The 22,246-nt window shown below is 41.5% G+C and overlaps 1 protein-coding gene across 1 annotated transcript in view; it reads left to right on the top strand.

Moving 5' to 3' along the window:
* Window positions 1-22,246, top strand: part of FMNL2 (formin like 2) — a 323,348-nt gene that overhangs the window by 220,022 nt on the left and 81,080 nt on the right. Inside the window, exons 4-6 of the mRNA XM_052660187.1 lie at window positions 4,949-5,025; window positions 14,997-15,080; window positions 18,021-18,173. Coding sequence (XP_052516147.1) covers window positions 4,949-5,025; window positions 14,997-15,080; window positions 18,021-18,173 — 314 coding nt within the window. The remainder of the gene's footprint in view (window positions 1-4,948; window positions 5,026-14,996; window positions 15,081-18,020; window positions 18,174-22,246) is intronic.

Genomic DNA, 22,246 nt, shown 5'->3' with positions numbered 1-22,246 from the left:
CTCTGTTGTTTCAGCACATGACTCAGGAGCAGAAAGGCACACTTTTCCTAGTTAGCTGCTCTTTCCGGGTCTCTTGGCTTGGGATACATTTTTAAATTTTGTTTCCTGCTTGCATTCTAAGCACTGCCCTCCCTCTGCCAAAAGAAACCAAGCAAAGGAGAACAACTACTATTTCCTTTGGGATGTTTCCTGGCCCTTTGTCCTGTGGTTGCTATATAGACAAGCAGAAATAAAGTCTCGGGGTGATGAGGCAAATGGTCTGTGGGCCTCTGCTGTCACCTAGAAGCCATGTATGACATAGCCTCCTCTGCTAAGAATGTACCTGTCAAAGTATCCTAATATCCTCCTCCTAAATATGGTACACATGTTTCTTTTCAACACAGAACTTCTGTCAGGTTCCCTAAATGAGACAGCTGCTTAATTCTTTTTTATTTTATTATAACTTATTTATGGTTAATTGGAGGATAATTACCTTACAATATTGTGTTGGTTTCTGCTGTACATCAACATGACTCAGCCATATGTATACATATGTCCCCTCCCTCTTGAACTTTCCTCCCACCTCCCACCCCATCCCTCTAGCTTGTCACAGAGCACCAGGTTTGAGCTCCCTGTTCATTTCAGTTCAGTTGCTCAGTCATGTCCAACTCTTTGCGACCTCATGAATCGCAACATGCCAGGCCTCCCTGCCCATCACCAACTCCCGGAGTTCACTCAGACTCACGTCCATTGAGTCCGTGATGCCATCCAGCTATCTCATCCTCTGTTATCCCCTTTTCCTCCTGCCCCCAATCCCTCCCAGCATCAGAGTCTTTTCCAGTGAGTCAACTCTTCGCATGAGGTGGCCAAAGGACTGGAGTTTCAGCTTCAGCATCATTCCTTCCAAAGAAATCCCAGGGCTGATCTCCTTCAGAATGGACTGGTTGGATCTCCTTGCAGTCCAAGGGACTCTCAAGAGTCTTCTCCAACACCACAGTTCAAAAGCATCAATTCTTCTGCTCAGCTTTCTTCACAGTCCAACCCTGTATTATACATCAAATTCCCACTGGCTGCGTATTTTACATATGGTAATATGTATGTTTCCATGCTGCTTTCTCAATTCGTCCCACCCTCTCCTTACCCACTGTGCGACAGCTGCATCATTCTCAATTTCTTTCTTGTCCCCCTCCCCAAGGATATAGCAGCCTTCAATTTCATCAGATTAGAGGAAGTTAAAGGAAGGTGTACCCATATGCATAAAACAGAACCCAGAAAAAAAATTATTTCTTTTGCACAAGGGCAGCAAAATTCTATATGAGAAATATTTTCAGAAATCCCCTAGCTTGTAAACCTTCTGGCTAGATGGCTTAGATCCCAGCATTGAGCACACTCATCCTGAGCTCCGTGTGTGTGTGTTTACTCATTCAGTCGTGTCTGACTCTTTGTGACTCCATGGACTGTAGTCCGCCAGGCTTCTCTGTACATGGGATTCTCCAGGCAAGAGTACCAGAGTGGGTAGCCATTCTCTTCTCCAGGGGATCTTCCCGACCCAGGGTTGAAACTCAGGTCTCCCACATTGCAGGCAGATTCTTTACCATCTGAGCCACCAGGGAAGCCCCAAGCTAGATGTGGCAAAATCCGGTACAGTACTGAGAGGTCCCCTCACCCAGAGTATCTCCCATCCCCTAATAGTCATCTCAATATTTGTCAAATTCTTTAAAAAGCAAGATACGAAAACTCCTAGAGCGCACTTAGACTCCAGCCCCGAGTCCCCTGGGGAGGAAGATGGTTGGAGGGAGGAGGTGGGATCTTCTGGCCCAGTTCCCGTTCTCCCTTGGAAAAGGATAAAGAATAAGGCAAAGGATGCAAAATGAAAAGCAACAACAAATCAGCTACACGGAAGGTGTTTTGCTTCCTTGCAAATAACTTCATAAAGAGACCCCAGACAAAGGATGTTTCTTTGGACTGACTTCATTCCTGACATCTCTGCCCTGGCCTTCTGTGTTCATCTGAATGGTTGTATTTGGCCTGTGCCTTATCTTTCAAGATCAGTCATTCAGCTCTCAGGAAAAAAACAAAAACCAAAAACTTAAAATGGACATTGGATCAACCATCCCCACTTTAGTAAGAGTTCTGTCAGGAACTGGCAGGAAATGATCTGTTCCACTCAACATAATTGTCATGCTTAAAGTCTGGAGAAAAGGAGAATTTGCTTGGAGTAAGGCATGGCTTGCAGTTGAAATGAGTTTACAATTCTCAGTTGCATTAAGGGGTAAAAGATTTGCAATCAGGCTTCCCATTTTAGCCAGACAGTCTAAACCGAGCAGTTTCCCCTTAACTGCATCTGGAGTCCTCAAGTACTTCATTCATTAATCTTTTGTTCACACTGAATTGAAGATTCTTAATTTGCTGTCTTCCTTAAAAAAAAAAAAATTCTTAAGCATATTCTATTTCTTCTAAGTAGTTTTAAATGAAACCCTGTAGGGCAGGAAAGGAAGAGCCTAAATTAGATATCTCTCCAGACCAGCCTCCTTATTTAATATACCAGGCGGTTCTCAGTCTGCACTTTACAGGGGTGTGCTCATGTCTGGCGTGGAGAAAGGAGACGGGCCATGAAGAGAGGAGTCTGGTTCTCTGTGGGTGCTGCCGATGGAAAAGGAAACCTATTATACGGGTCTCCAGGGCTTAGCTGTCTCCGCGGGCTCCTCCCTGGGCCTGCCTTTTACAGAGAGGGCTGGGGGAGGCTGAACTCTGCTAATAAATGGTACCCAACTCTTTTTTGTTGTTGTTGATTCCCGCAGGCACACAGTTTGAAGTTTTTTAAAGCATCCTGGGTACATTGTACAGATGCAGAGTGTTGGCAGTCATTATGTGTTAGGGAAATATATGCCAAGGTTTCTCTTTGGTGCAGAGTCCGACTGAAATTCAGACAGTTCCCCCAGAGAACAGAACATGCGGTGAAGTCTGTTTAGTTGTGTCTCAGTTAATCCTGCAGTTGCAAAGTGCCTTCCATAGTAAATGCCTGATAAATATTATCGCTATTGTTGTCATACCTGTTATCTCAGTATTTTGAGCTACATTGTTTTGATATGTGCCTCTTAGTCCTTCAGCAGATCCTGCTTTGTACTCAGTTAGATCCTTGGTTGTACCCTGGTTGCCCTTGTCACTCTGTATGAGGGTTGACCTTCCCTGAGGAAGCATAAGGCTGAGTTAGGGAACTGGCGCAGGTTGCGGGGGATGAACTATGCGTAACGCATAGCTGAGTTGTTTCCGAGAGGCACATGTGCAGACAGCCCAAGGCTTGTGACTCTGCCATGGGATTGGCCCCTCGGGAGCAGCCAGCACACCTGGAAGTGGTTTCCTCAGCTGTGTGACCACAGGCCAGTCCTCGTCTGCTGGAAAGCTCTCCAAGAAGCAATGGGCTTAGATGTCCCTCCAAAGTGCAGATGACTCTGTTTTGTCCTAAGCCATTCTTGACAAATTGGGGGTGGCTCTGTTTTTTCATGCCATCAGGGATGCTTTTATTTCACATCTCCCGGATGCTGCACACCTGAGAAGGTCTTCAGGGTGCTTCAGGAACGGCAGTCAGGGGGAAACTTTTGAGAGTCTTTGGAGAGGCAGCTGGTGGAGAAGCACAGGGACCTTCAGAAGAGGAGGCAAGGGTAGCTGGAGCCCATCTGTGTTGAGCAGGCGTCCGGTCTGCCCTGGGGCACCAAGGCTGGCCTGTGGCAGGGCACTCCCCTCCCCACATCCCGGAATCCTCCGTTCTAACCTTCCTCCTGTCCTTTGTCCTTGGGACACCTTTGTCTTTGGAGCTGGATGACCCTGTTCCTTCTGCAGTCATGGCAGCAGAGAAGGAGCCCAAGTAACCTGAGGACACACGGAATTTTGACTTTCGTCAGGCAGAAGGGAAGTGTCTAGAGGAACCTTCCATGTGAGCTAATGCAGAAAAGAATAAACATAGCAGGTCTGAGATCGCCACCTCGGAAAGGCATGCTTGCAAGGTTGGCTCTCGTTTGGCAACCAGACACTTGAATTTCGGGAGAGTTCCCAGAATTCCCTGTTGATAATGGCTCACTGTGCCTGAACTGTTGATGCCAACCACATGGTTTATGCAGAGTGCCTGTTTTCCTTCTGGAAGTCTGCACTTTTGGTATGTGCTCGGCAGAGAGTGTTTAAGTGATGAGCCCCCGGTAGAAATCCCAGGTACTAAGTGTCTGTTCTTCCCTGGGGGCTCAGTGGCAAAGAATCTGCCTGCCAATGCAGGAGATGTGAGTTTATTCCCTGGGTTGGGAAGATCCCCTGGAGAAGGAAATGGGCAACCCCCTCCAATATTCTTGCCTGGGAAATCCCTTGGACAGAGCAGCCTGACAGGCTACAGTCCACGGGGTTGCAAAGAGTCAACATAACTGTAACTAAACGATAATAATATTTCCAATGAGCTTCCCTGGTTGAAAACATTTCACAAATATTGTCATTTGTCGCTCATCTCGGGAGAGACTTGGAAGCATGTATCTGGTTTCCTCTGGACCTCACCCTGTTCACCTTTTCCTTCAGTGGATTATACTTTGTAACTTTTTGCTGTAATAAATCCTAGCTGTAAGGATAGCTATATGTTGGGTCCTGTGAGCCCTACTGAATCATTGAAATGAATGATTTTAGGGACCCCAACACATAGGTATTGTATTGTGGGGTAGGGGGAAAAAATAAACTACTTAGAGACAGTTATTACATGAAATAAGTCATTTTCCCTAGTCCTTGTGCATAAGCTGACTGTTAACAATGAGAAAAATTTGTGTGCTTTGCCAAAAAGAAATGTGAGAGAAGCCCACTTTAGAAGCAGAGATGTTTCTGTATTCTGTTAAACTTATTACAAGTAAGCTACAGTTGTTAAACTTATTACAAGGAAGCTACAGTTATAACACTTGCTAAAGTATCTTTTGTGAGAATATGTGTTCTTGAATTATAGAAATTCAGACGGCGTGTTCAAGAATCCACACAAGTGCTAAGAGAACTGGAAATTTCTTTAAGAACCAACCATATTGGGTAAGTGTTCCCACTGAACATTTTAGCTCTAAAGCTTTTGGACACTTAAGAGAGTGACTGAATCCTATCCATAGAACTAAGCTTCCTTACTGTTCATTATAAGTTTAGACTGAGGTTTAGACTGGTGGAACCGTTTAGTTCTTGAATTGCTCACTGTACAAGAATCAGTAGAGGCAGGACAGACAGTCCTTGATTTGGGATGTTTATGGGAATAGTAAGATTCTTTGCTTGCATTCAGTGATGGTGTATGTAGAGTGATTCCCTTGAAAGATAGGAACCCCCAACAAGTAATGTAGACTGAGAGCCTGGAAAATCTTGAAGCCTTCCCTGGAGTTCTTTGAGTTGGTTACTTCAAGCTGCCTCGTACTTATCTCAGTTCTCTGGCCAAAAGAGGGCAGAAGCTGGGGCAGTATCACTTGACATACCTCCTTGTGTTACTACTTACTTTGTTCTGAGTCTCTTCTTCCTACGTCCCCAAATTTTAGGACCATGAAGTGTAAATCCATACCATGAAAGCAAAGTTTGGGGAATCTCTGCACTAACCATTGCAAAGAGTTTTTCATGCAACAGCATGGTTGCTTTGCCTCCAGCAAGTACAACTTCATTACGCACTCCCTTTCTCTAGAAGTGTATGACAGAGTTATATACAGTACTTTCAAATAACGTGTTTTGTCTCTAAGGCAGATGATATCAGTATTTTCTTTTATAGCTTCCTTTCTTTCCAAAGTACCTGTTTAACACCTGGTAATTATTTAACCCCTCTGGATTTTGAGGCTTTGAGATTTACAAGGGAAAAACTATAGACTTCAGATCTTTTAGAATTTTCCCCCGTGATAGGTCTACTGGAAATGAAGTTTTACATGTATGTTGCATTTTTGTTTTTCAGACTCTTCTGTAAAATAATTACCCAAATAACAGTTTACTTCTTCTTCTGACTATGTTTGGTATGACCCATCCAAATGGTTATTTTCCACAGTTATTTCAGCACAAGTTTTTTTTTGAGTCAAAGAAATGTAAGGTTAATTTTTAGCTTCAGAACCTGGGTGAGAATATTCATTTCCTTACGGATAATTTCACATGCTTGGCACCTAGAGAGTGAAATACTCGGAAGATGAACTGATTCTAACCTAGGTTGATAATCACCTTTGTCACAGAAAGTGTGCTGTAGAACAGTGGATCAGAGTGGCGTGAAAATTGAACTGGAAGAGACATTTAGGATTGCTTAAATGGATTGCTTGTTTCACAGATTAAAAGAATTAAGGGCCAGAGAAGCTAAGAGACTTTCCCAAAGTCGACAGCTGTAGACCCAGGCTTTGTTCAGAATGCTGTCCTTTTGTTTATCTGGCCTCATCTGGCAGTTCTTTCCTTGAAAGGAAATAAGATAATCAGGACTCTGCGATCAAAGTGAAAGAGCTTGTCTGTTGGGAGTGAAAGTGGTGGTGACTTAATATAATATGGTTGGGCATCCAGAGCTTAGGAAATTCAAATACTTTGCAATATTCAGGGATCTGGAACTAGATTCCACTTGGTAAGGCCAACCCCTTACTGTCGGTACTTCTTCTTGAATGAAAATGGTGGGTTGATCTGCAGTCAGGATTTCTACAAATTGTCGAAAAGCATTTCTTCAAACATTGATGAAATAATGTGAAATTGACCATCAAATACCAAGGCAGGGCGATCATTTCCAATATAAAGTTGGCGGAGTAGAAGCACTCTGGTTGGCTAGAAGCCAGTACAAATCTGCAAGCAATTGGAGTGGTTTGTTGTTTAGGATGCTGTAGGCACATTGAAAGAGTTTTACATTTTTCTTTCATCTTCATCAGCTGAAGTTTCCCCTTGTCTACTACCTGTGTGAGACGCTTGGAAAATTTTGGCATTAGCAGCACAAAAATTCATGAAAGTGCATTGTGACATACCCTTATATGGAATGAAACCACACACCAGGATTTTGACCTGATTTGCTTATCCTGAAAACCCAAACCTGAAATGGACTCTTCTGTATGAAGCTAACTGGCTTGACCACTGTTGATGGGGAAAAAGTTGTGAAGAGTTAGGAGTGTGAATATAATCAATGAATACAATGAGAAATTCTGGAAATGCGAGGTGCTGTAGAGGGAATCCTTAGATTTTTTGTTGTACTCTTTGAGATACCATATTAGAAAGGTAATCGGGTGCTTATTTGCCTTGGGGAAAGGGAGATCTTGACCTATTTTTGCCATGCCCCCTTATCAGTTCTTTTACTTAAATTATTATACATAAGCTCTCTGTAATTATCATGTGACCTAAGTTAACTTCTCATCTATAAAATAAGAATAATAATACTTACAGGAGTGTGTAAGGATTAAATGGGCTTCCCCGGTGGCACTAGTGGTAAAGGACTTGCCTGCCAATGCAGGAGATGTAAGAGACACAGGTTCCATCCCTGGGTCAGGAAGATCCCCTGGAGGAGGGCATGGCAACCCCTCCAATATTCTTGCCTGGAGAAGCCCATGGACAGAGGAGCCTGGTGGCCTATGGTCCATACGGTCGCAAAGAGTTGGACGCTACTGGAGCGACCTACCATGCATGCAAGGACTAAAGGTAACTTATGAAAGACCTGATATAGGCTTTAATACAAAGCAGTTACTCTCAAGGCTTCTCTGGTGGCTCAGTGGTAAAGAATCCGCCTGTAATGCAGGAGACATGGGTTTGTCCCCTGGGTTGGGAAGATCTCCTGGAGAAAGAAATACCCACCCCGGGATTCTTGCATGGAAAAATTCCGTGGACAGAGGGGCCTGGCAGGTTACAGTTCACAGGGTGTCAAAGAGTCGCACATGACTTAGTGACTAAACAACAACAACGGTTACTGTCAATATATGATAACAGTTATTTGTTATGCTTATTGAAAATAATATTATATAATAATAATTCGACAATGTTGTATAATAATAATATATCCCTAAGGAAATCCATGCAGAGAATGTTAACTTCTCTATCTAAAAGTATCCTGATACTTAGGAGTTTATGATTCCCAGAAATTAAAAGCGAATATTACCTTTAAAAACTACTTGTCCTGAAAAAAAATTATCTTTGGCACATGCTTGCCTTTCCAGGTTAAAATCTGGGGCTTTGCTGCGATAGCATTCCAAGCTACAGCTTTGTCAAGCAAAGGGTGTGTTCTGAGTTTTGACATAAGCCTAAACTTTTAAGTGAATGGTCTTTTGAGAAAGAAAATTAATTTTTTTGGAGTCAAATTGAAATAAGAAATGGACTAGAAAAAATGTCATTCACTTACTCTCAGGAACTATAATAATAGAGAAGAATTGGATTATGACTTACCCAAGCCCTTGAAATGACTTGAAATACCCTTGAAAGGAGCCAAGTACTGTTAGGACACATTGGCTGTGCATTATGAACAGGCAGCTGCCGTGACATTTTGAAGGTTGAGTGATAAGATTCCAGAGGCACTGATGGTTGTGAGCTGGATAGATTGATAGGTGTTAATCCATGAAAGTGTATTGTAGGTTCACTCTCTTTGCAGGTAATTTATTTTAGTGAAACTGCCTATTAAGATAGAAAATTACTTTTCATCCTGAGTGCGAGGTCATAGAGTTCTCAAAGATGCTTCCTTGGTTCACTGTATCTCAATGGGGAGATGAGGATAGGCATGCGATTACAGTTGGGAGGTACGCGGCAGCAAGGAGAAGAGGAGGATATCTGTAGAAAGAGGAAGGAGCTGAAGGATGTGAGATGAGCATCTTCTTTTCTGGACTTCTTTATGAAACAGTGCTGGCTGGGCCAGGCTAGCAGAGGAAACAGAATGGCTCAGACTGGGTCTTAATGGTGTACAACACCTATGCTGTATATGTAACAAGGTACCCTATGATTAATTCATTGTTGTTATTGTTTAGTTGCTAAGTCTTGTCCAGATCTTTTGCAGCCCCCATGGACTGTAACCTGCCAGGCTCTTCTGTCCATGAGATTTTCCAGGCAAGAATACAAGAATGGCAAGAGGGATGCCATTTCCTTCTCCAGGGGATCATTTTGACCCAGGGATCGAACCAGTTTCGCCTGCATTGACAAGCAGATTCTTTATCATTGAGCCACCAATGAATCCCTTAATTCATGCGATCATTATAATTTTGTTATGTGTTAAGCAGTGTATTCAGCAAGTTAAAAGTGTTACTTCTTAACAGATTTTTTTTTTAAATTGCTCTTGACCATTGAACCTCCCATTTTCTAGATGAGGGAACTGAGAGTCAAGCAATTAAATATCTTGCTAAAGTCCACACAATTGAGAAGCATTAAGGTTTGAACCTGGAGATGTCCAAATCTAAAGCTATTATCCAGACCAGCAGTTAAAAAGTTTTTTGATTTCCAGACTCCTTTACTTTCTGAAATTATTTTGAAATCCAGTAAGTCTTTATTTCTGTGGGTTTTATCTATTAGGGCTTCCCTAGTTGCTCAGACAGTAAAGAATCTGCCTGCAATGCAGGAGACCCAGGTTTGATCCCTGGGTCGGAAAGATCCTCTGGAGTAGGAAATGACAACTCATTCTAGTATTCTTGCTTGAGGAATTCCATGAACAGAGGAGCCTGGAGGGCTACAGTCCATAGGGCTGCGAAAGAGTCAGACAGGACTGAGTGACTAACACGCTATCTATTAATGTCACTATATTGGAAATTTGAGCTGCTAAGTTTTATATATGCTTATTTAAAATAATTTATTACCTCAGGATAAATATTAGTTGTAGATATGTAAATATAAAATAATAAACATCATACAGCATTAATAGCATGAAAATAATGATTTTCCAAAGTAAAAAAAAAAAAATTAGTGACAAGAGTGGTTTTGTTGTGCATGTTTACAAGTCTCTTTAATGTTTCACTAATAGAAGACACCTGGATTCTCATACCGTGGTCTGCATTCAAGTTGTTGTGATTTGTTTTGATTTATGTATACGAAGAAAACCTGGCCTTAAACAATATGTACTTGAAAAAGTTTTTAAATTAACCTTTTCAGATAATTGGGCTTCCCTGTGGCTCAGCTGGTAAAGAATCTGCCTGCAATGTGGGAGACCTGGGTTCAATCCCTGGGTTGGGAATCTCCCCTGGAGAAGGAAAGGCTACCCACTCCAGTATTCTGTCCTGGAGAATTCCATGGACTATATAGTCCATGGGGTTGCAAAGAGTCAGACACGACTAAGCGACTTTCACTTCACTTCATTTCACTTTCACGTAATTGTGGCCAGAAATTACCAAAATTCAAAAGTGATGATTTCTTAAAGTTAGTTGCAATGTGGAATCTGAAAGCATATCAGTGAGTTTTTGTACTCTTTTATACTAAAATCTGTTGTGCTGTTTTGCACTCTGAATGGGGATTTTCACCCATGCACCATTTTGAAACATGAAAAAATCATTTAAAAAAGGTTTCACTGAGTTGTCCTGATCTTTCAAATGTAAACACACTTTATTCTACAATATAAAAATAATCACGTTTGTTAATCACCAGTCTCATTAGAATATAAGCATTGGGAAGCTCTCAAACTCATGGTGGTGAATACCAGTGTTCCCAAAGTCCAATTTTTGTTTGTAAGCTCAAATTTTATATTCTCAGTTCTTTTCCTCAAAATAGCAGGCTCATGTCCTTCACTTTTGAGACTATCTGATGGATACCCAAGATAGAATAACCATAATGTGTCTGTCATTTGACATTCCATGTAAACAGTGTCTGGGTCAGCTTGCAGCTCTAACAATTGTATCCATGCTTTACCTCAAGATCGCTTAGTTGCGTAGTTTTGGGGCACACAGCAGACATGCTCTGTGGGCTTCCCATTTTGTCACACAGAATTAAAAAGATGTATCCTCAAGGAGCAAGCTTCAATAAAATCAGGAATTTTAGCGGTTCACTAAGAACAGTTTTAAGTGAAGTTCGCTTTTTTGCCCCTTTCAAGGGCTTGGGGTGAAGAATACAATCAGTAGGTGTATTCACTGGTGATAGAGTTCATTCACATTTCTTTTGTACCCTCAGTGCAAGTGTCAGAAGAGTGACAAAAGCAACTACTCAATGTTTGTGTGAAAATCGACTTAACTTCACAGACCCCTGAGAGGGTTTCAGGGACCCTCGGTGGTCCATGGGCTATGTTAGAGAAACCGAGAAACAGTTTGAGATGCTGTCTCGCAGAAAAGGCGTGGTCGCTGATGTGAATCTGGGTGGTACTTAACCTTTCTCTCCCTTGTGATTTTTTTTTTCATTATTTGTCAGCAACTGCAGTTCTTTTCAGATGCCTGTCGCATCTCTCTAAAGGAGAGTGGCAGAACAGATTTACCATTTGTTCCTTCATTTTGTATGTTTTGCAGCTGCTTCATTTGATCTTACGCATTTAAGGCCAGCGACGTCCTTTGAGACTTTATTTTCTAGACGAGAACAATGAGGTTCTAAGATTTGAGAGGGAATCAGAGGAAAGACAACATCAATCTGGAAACAAAGCTTTGACCTGACTAGAGTAAAACAGTAACTATTGGCACCCGCATTTAGAGGCCTTCCTTGAATAAGTTTTTTTTCCAGAGCTATTTCTCATTATCACTATGCCTTCCAGCTCCGCAGCAGCCAGTTTGGAATTTCCCTAAATTCAAATTTACAACATATGGTATTTACATCGAATCTGTGAGGTACTCAGTAATGAGGCATGCTGTCAGAATCGGAAACAATTCTACTTTCCAAGACCTGTAATCACCCAATTTGAAATTCTCCATACTGGCACTCTGTTGAAGAGTGTGTGGCATGCAGAGGTGAAAATGGGAATTTACTACAGGAATCCTCAGTTTATGACACGCCATAGTCATGCACCTCATAATGCCCTTGGAGATACTCTTTTTGAAAGTTGCCCTTTTTTCATCTCTACCCACCATCTCTATTTGATTTCCATAGTCTTTCATTTCCACAGAAGTTCACTCTCACCTCTGTTCTCTCCGATGCAGAATATGATTGTTGTTTTCTTATAGCCCAGAGCCTTTTTGCTGAGATGAGTATACAAACTTGACAAAAGAGGTGGTAAGGTAGTGAGCTGTGATGGAGTTCTTCTTCTTTCCTAAATCACCTGCGGGGGTCCGAGCCAAATTGTAGACCCAAGGAAGATCTCACAGCTTCGAAAAAGAGGTTAAAAATGAAATTAAACCTTTCAGAGGCATGTTATACTCTTGCCTATTTCTAGGAACTGAGCAGTGGCTCCTGCCTTTCACTTTGAAATTTATTTTTAAGGTCCTTTCACTCAAAGTCAGCAAGAACAAGCAGGGGTATTGATAAAGGCTTTGAAATAAAAGCCAATTAATAGGCTTTATAGTTGCGTCAAAATATATGCATATTAGTACTTTGAGTCAAGAGGATTGAGCTTTGGCTGTACTTGGCCATTTCCTACCATTTCTGCCGTCCTTCCTTCCTTTAAAAAAAAAAAATCTGTGAGTCATTTTGCCTCTTCTCCAGTTTGTGGCTGAACTAAGTGAGGTAAAGGTGCTAGGGGTTGAGATGAGAGAATGGCAGGTCCTTAGGGTGTCCTGGACCATTTATGTGTTTTAGAGGCAATGTCTGGAAAATCAACAAGAAGAAACTATAATGACTATTCTTCTCAACTCCTAAATTAGAGTGTTCTTATGGGGCCAGTCTGTGGGGTCACAAAGAGTCGGACATGACTTAGCTCCCGAACAACAACAAATATGAGGCACTGAATGAAATATGGGTCACGTAGACTACGTAAAATCAAGATCACTCTGAAAAATCAGATTTTCTTTCAAATTAAAAAGATAACCCCCACCCCCACCTGCCCAGCTCTGGGGCTTTCTGCTGTGCCCCACTGTGGAGGGCTGGTTTAAATCATACCCTCAGAGCCCATAGACCCAACCAATGGGAAGCCCACAGAGAGGCTAAAGGGCCTGAATTTCAAGAGCAAAGCTTGTCATCCAATTCAATAGTGAGCTCCAACCTTTCTTTAGTCTCCTACTAGTTTTAAAAGGAAAAAAAATATTTTTTTCCTATTTCTAAGCTTGAAGAATGGGCACTTAAAAATGCCTCATGTCTTCTAAGACCTAGCCACATAGGGACTAATTTAAAATAAGTCAAATGAAAATAAGGATCTGGGGACTCCCCTGGTGTTCCAGTGGCTAAGACTCTGAGCTCTTAGTGCTGAGGCCCTTGGTTTGATCCCTGGTGGGGGAACTAGATCCCACATGCCACAAAAGACCCTGTGCAGCCAAATAAATAAATAAAAATAAATAGTAAAAGAAAATAAGGATCTGGAAGCAGACACTGAGATCATGTATGAGGTAGTGGTGTGAAGGGAACTCCAGCCTCTCCCAGTGGCTAGCCCCTTAGTTCTGGTCAGCTCTCCTAACAAAGCCACTTCGTGAGACCCAACAGGTCATGTGTTCTTTGCCAGCGTTTCCCCTCTAGGTCTCTTTCTGCACGCGGCTGTGTTAAGTGCATACATTTCGTAATGGCCTGCCTGGGTGCTGGGGGAAGGATGACGTAAGCTGTCTACATTTTCCATCGTACCATTTTCTGGACCTACCTGCAGACCTGAGGTTACATTATGCAGATGATAGGACCAGAGGAAAGGAGTGCTTGAGGATAAAACAACAAAATCCCCCTAAAAACAAAATTTGAAAGAAAGGCATTCTGAGCCCAACGAATTGGTTTTATTTTTCCTTTAAGACAAAAACCTTAAAAGGACGGCTCATCCTTTCAGACACACAGTAGAAGTGTCTGACCGTCATTCTCATAGCTTCAAGACTGGTTTCCATAGGAGCCATAGTGTCCATAACTGCTGGACCTTACTGGCGCAGTGTTCATGGAGGAAAGCAGCCATTTGGGAATGCTTTTGGCACATATACCCCAAGATTCGTTTTTGTGGTGGTATAGTAGATGCATTTACTTACTATTTGTTGGAATTTCTAACGCTGTGCAGGCTTGATGGGATACCACGTGTTCTTTGAAGGTGGATGTCCTGGAGGAGACCTGGCACATAGGGTAACAGGTGTCCATCCTCAGTATCTGACCACTCTGCTTCATCTTATGTGAAAATAAAAATGTATACGCATTCTCAGAGAACTGCATTCAAACCCACCACTCAAATGCAAGCTGATATCATTTTTAAATGATTTTAAACAACGTGTTTGTCACATCTCAGGTCGGTTGGTGTGTGTTGCCTGCGACTTTTTAAAAGGTTTTAACATTCACGGAAAAAACTAAGCAATCATTATCCCTATGGAACTTCCAGAAGCCCACAAACACTGGTCTCTCATTGGCTGGCTGAGTGTTTACTACAGCATCGTGTGCCAAGAAGGAGTTGAATGTGGATTTGGAATCAGGCCTGGATTTCAGTGGTTATGTCGTCATGTCCCCAGTCTGCCTGATTCCCCATGCAATCTTGGCTCCCAAAACAAGCAGTCTGTCGATCAGTTGTAGTAGAAAAAGGACAGCAGCAAGTTCCTCATTTAGAAAGTTTCTTACCTGTTATCCTCCTTCTACTAAGCAGTGAAATACACAGAAGGCACTCATACACTTTTTGCCCCCAGTCACTCACACGGAAACGTTGTGGTTTTCTTAGTGGCCATATTTGAAAGCTCCTTCCTTATGTGAGATGGTCTAGGCTTAAGGCTGAAGTTCCTTTCAGGCAGCAGATGTTTCTGATGGAAAAACAAGTTTTCACTGTGTCCTTTTCATGGTAGTGCGTGTTAAGTCACTCATTCGTGTTCAACTCGTTGCAACCCTGTGAACTGTGGTCCACCAGGCTCCTCTGTCCCTGGGATTTTCCAAGCAAGAATACTGGAGTGGGTTGCCATTTCCTCCTCTAGGGAGTCTTCCCAACCCAGGGATCAAACCCTCATCTCCTGCATTGGCAGGCAGATTCTTTACCACTAAACCATCTGGGAAAACCCTTTTATGGTAGAGCATATGATAATCTTTGCCAATGAATTTTTTTTTTCCCCCCCAAACAGATGGGTCAGAGAGTTTCTGAATGAAGAAAACAAAGGTCTCGATGTTCTGGTAGAATATCTATCGTTTGCGCAGTATGCAGTAACGTAAGTAAAACCTGGCTTGTTTCCTTTTAAATTTTATGTGGTCACAGAAGATGCAGCTCAGTGGTAAAATTAGATACCACACTGAGGGGAAAAACCCAGAAGCAGATGTGGTAAGGCTTAAGGAGGTTTGTTTCTGTTCAAGTAACTAAAAGAAAATCACATAATTGTTGGTCGAAATGCTTTTACGGCAAAAATAAAATGGGAGTAAGATCACCCTTAGAGGAGTCCTTATTTCAAAAGAGGTGCTTTCTTTAGTGCTCAGGTTTCATATGTTCATATGGCAGAATACTCTAGCAATTATTGGAAGAGGTATTATGATATATTATTGAGTGAATAAAGCAAGGTACAGAAGAGTGACTCCTTTTTTATTTTAAAAAAAACTTGTATGTGTATGTTTGTATGTGCTAGTGAATACAGAGAAAATTAATGCAGAAATAGATAATAAACACAGTGGGAGTGGAGGAAATGGGGTAAGCAAGAGGTTAAATATATATATATATTTGTATTGTTTTGACTTTTCCTTTATGGGGGTAAAAAAGAAAAAATGGGGAAGAGCAGGAAAAATTGTACTATTTCACCTTGCTTTTGTTGATTCACAGTTTTCTCATTTGCTAGGCTTCTGGAAAGATTTACAGTAGGAATGAAAAGTGTATGTTTGAATGATGCATTCTTTTCTCCACTTTCCCTCTTTAATCGAAAACTGTTCCAGTATCCAGAGATGGACACTCTCACACACACACATATTAAGGAAATAATACTGTATTATTTTTAATTTTATTGGAAGGCATTTTGGCCTACATGGTGCTTTTTTTTTGGTCTCAGTTCTTCTTTTTAAAGCAAGAACTTGTTTTTTTATTGCTCCACTTTAAGATGTAACCATGTGTTATCTTATAATCCTCATTACTTCCTTGAGAATTGGTGAAGAGAAAGCTGTAATTATTCCTGCCTTGTTGCTGCAGAAACTAAAGTGTTAACTGAAACTGGCTTGATGAGTTTCAGTTTTGATAGCTTTATATATGATATGGACTATATTAAGAAAATTCAACAGATAAGTTCTTATCTTCATGAGAAATTGTCTTCTGAAATATAATGCTATTGTTTATAGCGTACTCTTCCAAAGGTTGTTTCTTATCTACCCCTATTACATTGAAAACTGCTAATCTCCCCTACACTTCATATTATATGGCAAAATGGAATAGAAGTATTATCCTGTTGCATATTTTAAAATCTAGAAGAGTATTTAATAAGGAACTAAGGAAGGACTAAGAAACTTCAGGAATAATGGAAAAGAATTGTGTACTATTTGTAATATGTTTTCTGTAATCAACCTTTTACCCCATCACATCAGAGCTTATAAATCAGCTTTCCCAAATGCATCTACTCATAAGACCCGTGGGAAAAGGTCACGCTTCTCCAAGGAAATTTTTCTAACTTGAAGCCCAAGAACAAAGACAACAGCAACAAAAAAATAAGAACTCAGAGCTTTTAGTTCCTAATCTTCTACTTTTTTTAATTTTAGAATTAACTTTACAGTCTTTGCTTATTAGTCTTATTTTTGGTTTAATTAGAAAATTATATGTAGATAAGTAATTTACATTTTATCCTTTCTTGAAACTAAATGGGCTGAAAAAATTTCTTGCTATTTCTTAGCATGTGGCAGTTTTCTTTCCCATGTAATGTGAAACAGCAGACTCACGCAGCCTCCCTAAAACAGGAGCATTCACCAAGTTGCGTGTTTCCTTTTTCTGCTCGGTGAGGGGTTGGGGAGATGAGCTGAGAGGAGCATAAGGATGCTGAACGGCTGAACATATGGGGGCTGCAGAGTGACTTAGCATGAGTCTTAATGACATGGGTGATCTTAGGATGCCCCTAGGCTTACTTTCTCTGATGTCAGTTATAGGCTTCTATTTTTAATATTTAAGGATCGGTTTGATTACTCAATTCCACCTCTTTTCTGTTCACTGGTTTCTGGATCCTAAGGAACAACAGAATTGTTAGACCCATTCAATGACTTTGTGCATCCGTCTCTGTTATCTGGATTAGAATTTAATAGATGGAGAGTATCACTTAGTTTACAGATGGTTGTTCTAAGCAGATATTTTCTTTTGGCAGTCACACTTGTATAAAAAGTCATACTTGCTATTTCCAATATGTGTTATTGATATTTCTTCCATGATAGCCTCCAAAATCTTACAGATGATACTAATTAAAGCTGCATTCTGTTTATTTTCCACCTGATCAGGTGTTCTTGTTGGAACTGTGGCTAGAAACCATTGACGAAATATATTTTTGAGAAAGTAAAGCTACTAACTTTGGCAGGGGAAAAATGCATAGAACACAGAGGCCTGTGTGTTAAAAATTTGTTCCTAAAATTATACAGGGATGAGCAATTTAGCCATTTATTCTAACATGGTTAACATGAGTAATAACCTCAAAAATATGCCAGAGAAACAACAGCCCTACTTTAAAGAGCACCACACTGGGGAGAGATTCCAAAATCAAAGCAAATTCATAACTTTGCAAGTAATGTATCACATATGGTTGGAAAAGCACATTTGCCAACGCACTAGGGGAAAATGCTCGGTGAAAATTGATGGGTAGGAATAAATTAGTATAAGCCTAACATATTGACTCGTTAAAGCAAAATGTAGACAGCTCTAAGATCTTTTTTCCCTATCCCACCAGAGCTCATTAGTAATCAGTAAGTCAGCAAGCCTTATAATAAGATGCAGATAACACATTCCTAGTTGTCATTCTGTATTTTTGAAGCTAACACATAGTCCATGGAAATTCATTTGTATTCCATTATCAGTTTTCTTTGTTTGCAAAAACTACCCATATTAAGGTGCAGATGTGTAATTGGAAGGAGCAAGTTTTACACATCCATGTGTTTGTGTGAATCTGAATTAAGTCTTGAGTGGCATTTCTCTTTTGTTTTAGTTTTGACTTTGAAAGTGTGGAGAGCACTGTGGAGAGCTCGGTGGACAAATCAAAGCCCTGGAGTCGGTCCATTGAGGACCTGCACAGAGGAAGCAACCTGCCTTCCCCCGTGGGCAACAGTGTATCCCGCTCGGGAAGACATTCTGCCCTGCGGTGAGTGCCTGGATTCAGGAACAGGCGGGTTTGGTAGGATATGTTGAGACAACTTCTGTTGAGGATCCTGGGCTGTGTATGTATCACTTGTATCTTATCCCACAACACTTGTGTTATCAACGATTCCAAATGTGGATTCCTACGGGAGTTCATGGGATCGTCTGTCGGGTAATACTCAATGCCTTTAAGTAGCTCACTGCACATACTACTCTTTCAGCACAGAAAGAAATTCTTCCAAGTGACACAGCAGAGCAGTCTCCATAGACAGATCAGTTCCTGAAACCCAGGAGATGCTCACATCCTGGGCTGTTTCCTAGGTAGAGTCAGCACATTGAGATCTGAGAATCTCAGGAACTCCTTATTGTTATTTAAACCCTGCTCCTTCCTCTCTTCTTCCTGTGGTAACTCAGGTGTGTCTTCTGTGGGTTGTGTCCTTAGTCATAGGTGCAGTGATTATTTTTATTAAAGAGATGCCTTTAAGCACTGTTCCTTGGGTTGGGTGTGCTCTCCATTGTCACCCTTCCGTTTCCTCCTACAGATTCCTTCTCCTTTGGTTGAAATACCACCTTGCTAAGGGAGGATGGGGGGTGAACACCTGTATTACTGCTCAGTATATCACTGAAGTTGTACATTCACTCATACCTACTGTAGAGCTTGGTGGGTTTTTGTCATGGAAAGTTAAAGTCTTTATAAATTCAGTTCTGCTCAGGATTTGATGTTTGAATAGTATGCTTCTTATCAGCCATGCAGATTTTCCTTGTATGGAAATGCCAAAAATATTAACAGCTTTGGAATTATTCAGTAATAATAATGAAGAATTGTATGTCAGTTCATCTCATGATTTTTGCAATAGGTCAAGGGCTATAGGAGCCTGGTGGGCTGCTGTCTGTGACGTTGCAAAGAGTCAGACATGACTGAGCGACTAGGCATAGCACACGTACAAGTTTCCCAGGTGGTAAAGAAACGGGTTGCCAGTCTTGTTAATAAACCTAGAATTGACTTTTGGCCAAAAAAAAAAAAAAAAGAATCACTTGCTGATGCAGGAGATGCAGTTTCAGTCCCTGGGTTGGGAAGATCCCCTGGAGAAGGAAATGGCAACCTACTCCAGTATTCTTGCCTGGGAAATCCCATGGATAGTCAAGCCTGGTGGACTATATATAGTCCATGGGCTTGCGAAGAGTCGGATACAACTGAGCGCGTGCGCGTGTACACACAGGCGTGTGCACACACACACACACACACACACGGGCTATATAACCTGCTAGTCTGCATCAGCTTAACATGTGGACAGAGGATTATGTGGGCTGATTGGGAAGTTGAAGGAGGGCCAGTTGTGCCTGAAGAACTCCCTAATCACTCTGTAACCCAAACAGAAAGTCTTCCCATTGATACAGCTATAATGATGTGTAAGGAATTTAATTGACAAAAGTACATTTTTAATTTGCTTTTTCATTGTTTCTTACCTGGAAAGTATCATATACTGGCCAGCTACCATCTTAACAAGAAGTTATTTATCTTTAACTGCAGGATAATTGCTTTACAATATTATGTTGATTTCTGACATACATTAACATAAATCAGCCATTGGTATACATATATCCTCTCCCTATAAATCCTCCCTCCCATATAATTCATTTTAAATTGGAAAAAAAAAAACCACCAAAGTATATAGAGAGACATGATGGAAGTACTGTTTTGAGAAACTTGGGAAGCATTATGACATTTCTGGTTGGCAGGTGTGTTGACCACATAAGAAGCCAACATTGTGTTCTTTTATTTGTGTTTAAACAGTTTCAGGCTCAGGAATGGAGCATTTGAAATTCCTTTGACTCCTTCAGTTCAGTTCAGTTCAGTCACTCAGTCGTGTCTGACTCCTTGCGACCCCATGAATCGCAGCACGCCAGGCCTCCCTGTCCATCACTAACTCCTGGAGTTCACTCAAACTCACGTCCATCGAGTCAGTGATGCCATCCAGCCATCTCATCCTCTGTCGTCCCCTTCTCCTTCTGCCCCCAATCCCTCCCAGCATCAGGGTCTTTTCCAATGAGTCAACTCTTCGCATGAGGTGGCCAAAGTACTGGAGTTTCAGCTTTAGCATCAGTCCTTCCATGAACACCCAGGACTGATCTCCTTTAGGATGGACTGGTTGGATCTCCCCTTGCAGTCCAAGGGACTCTCAGGAGTCTTCTCCAACACCACAGTTCAAAAGCATCAATTCTTCAGCACTCAGCTTTCTTCACAGTCCAACTCTGTTATCCATACATGACCACTGGGAAGACCATAGCCTTGACTAGACAGACCTTTGTTGGCAAAGTAATGTCTCTGCTTTTGAATATGCTATCTATGTTGGTCATAACTTTTCTTCCAAGGAGTAAGCGTCTTTTAATTTCATGGCTGCAATCACCATCTGCAGTGATTTTGGAGCCCAAAAAATAAAGTCTGACACTTTCCAGTTTCCCCATCTACTTCCCATGAAGTGATGGGACCAGATGCCATGATCTTTGTTTTCTGAATGTTGAGCTTTAAGCCAACTTTTTCCACTCTCTTCTTTCACTTTCATCAAGAGGCTTTTTAGTTCCTCTTCACTTCTGCCATCAGGGTGGTGTCATCTGCATATCTGAGGTTATTGATATTTCTCCCAGCAATCTTGATTCCAGCTTGTGCTTCTTCCAGCCCAGCGTTTCTCATGATGTACTCTGCATATATGTTAAATAAGCAGGGTGACAATATACAGCCCTGACTTACTCCTTTCACTATTTGGAACCAGTCTATTGTTCCATGTCCAGTTCTACTGTTGCTTCCTAACCTGCATATAGGTTTCTCAAGAGGCAGGTCAGGTGGTCTGGTATCCCATCTCTTTCAGAATTTTCCACAGTTTATTGTGATCCACATAGTCCAAGGCTTTGGCATAGTCAATAAAGCAGAAATAGATGTTTTTCTGGAACTCTTGCTTTTTTGATGATCCAGTGGCTGTTGGCAACTTGATCTCTGGTTCCTCTGCCTTTGCTAAAACCAGCTTGAACATCTGGAAGTTCATGGTTCATGTATTGCTGAAGCCTGGCTTGGAGAATTTTGAGTCCTTCATGGGCTCTCCAAAAAAACCAAAAAACAAAAACCAATATAGCAATAAATTTCATGACACTTGTTGACTTGAAGCTTCGATTTTTGTTTTTTAAACAACGTGTATCAGTGTATTCCAGGTCTAATGGATTCTAATTCTGTATTTGGTCATTTGATAGCATCTCTAACTTGTAAAAACAGCAACCAGAGGTACAGGCATATGCAACATATTGCTTTTCACATACCGAAAGATTGTTGGGTTTCCCTGATAGATCAGTTGGTAAAGAATCTGCCTGCAATGCAGGAGACCCCAGTTGGATTCCTGGGTCAGGAAGATCCGCTGGAGAAAGGGATAGGCTACCCACTCCAGCATTCTTGGGCTTCCCTTGTGGCTCATGGTCAAGAATCTGCATGCAGTGCAGGAGCCCTGGGTTTGATCCTGGGTTGAGAAGATCCCCAGGAGAAGGGAAAGGCTACCAGTATTCTGGCCTGGAGAATTCCATGGACTGTGTATAGTCCATGAGATCACAAAGAGTTGGACACAACTGAGCGATTTTCAAAGACTGTTTACATATATACTTTTTTTCTCTCTTCCTTCTCCTTCCTCTCTCCCCTTTCTTTTCTCTGCTGCCTCCACTTTTTGACTTTATTTTTGTTGGTCTTCTTTTTCATTCTTCCATGTCATTTCTGATCATCACCTCCTCCTCTCTCTTGCCCTTTCTCATCCTCCTGTCCCCTCGTCCTCCGGTTCCATTCATCTCTCATGTCACCACCAGATTAGTTTCTCTGCCTGAGTATCTTCAGTTCAAATGCCACCAGAGCTGCTTCTCCCCTTGTTGCCTCTGGAGCACCTTCAGTTTACACATTGATGACAGGGTTCACACCGGAACATCTTGTAAGTCATGGATGACAATGACAGTGACACCCAAGAGAGCTTGTAGTGTGTGACAGCGGAGCGTGGTATCTGCTCTCTGTGTTATAGTATGATAACTGCATGGCTTCATTCCATCACC

This window comes from Budorcas taxicolor, chromosome 2, assembly GCF_023091745.1.
Source record: "Budorcas taxicolor isolate Tak-1 chromosome 2, Takin1.1, whole genome shotgun sequence".
Taxonomy (NCBI): domain Eukaryota; kingdom Metazoa; phylum Chordata; class Mammalia; order Artiodactyla; family Bovidae; genus Budorcas; species Budorcas taxicolor.
Note: the sequence above shows the minus strand (reverse complement) of the source record. Positions and strands in the feature narration are given on the sequence as shown.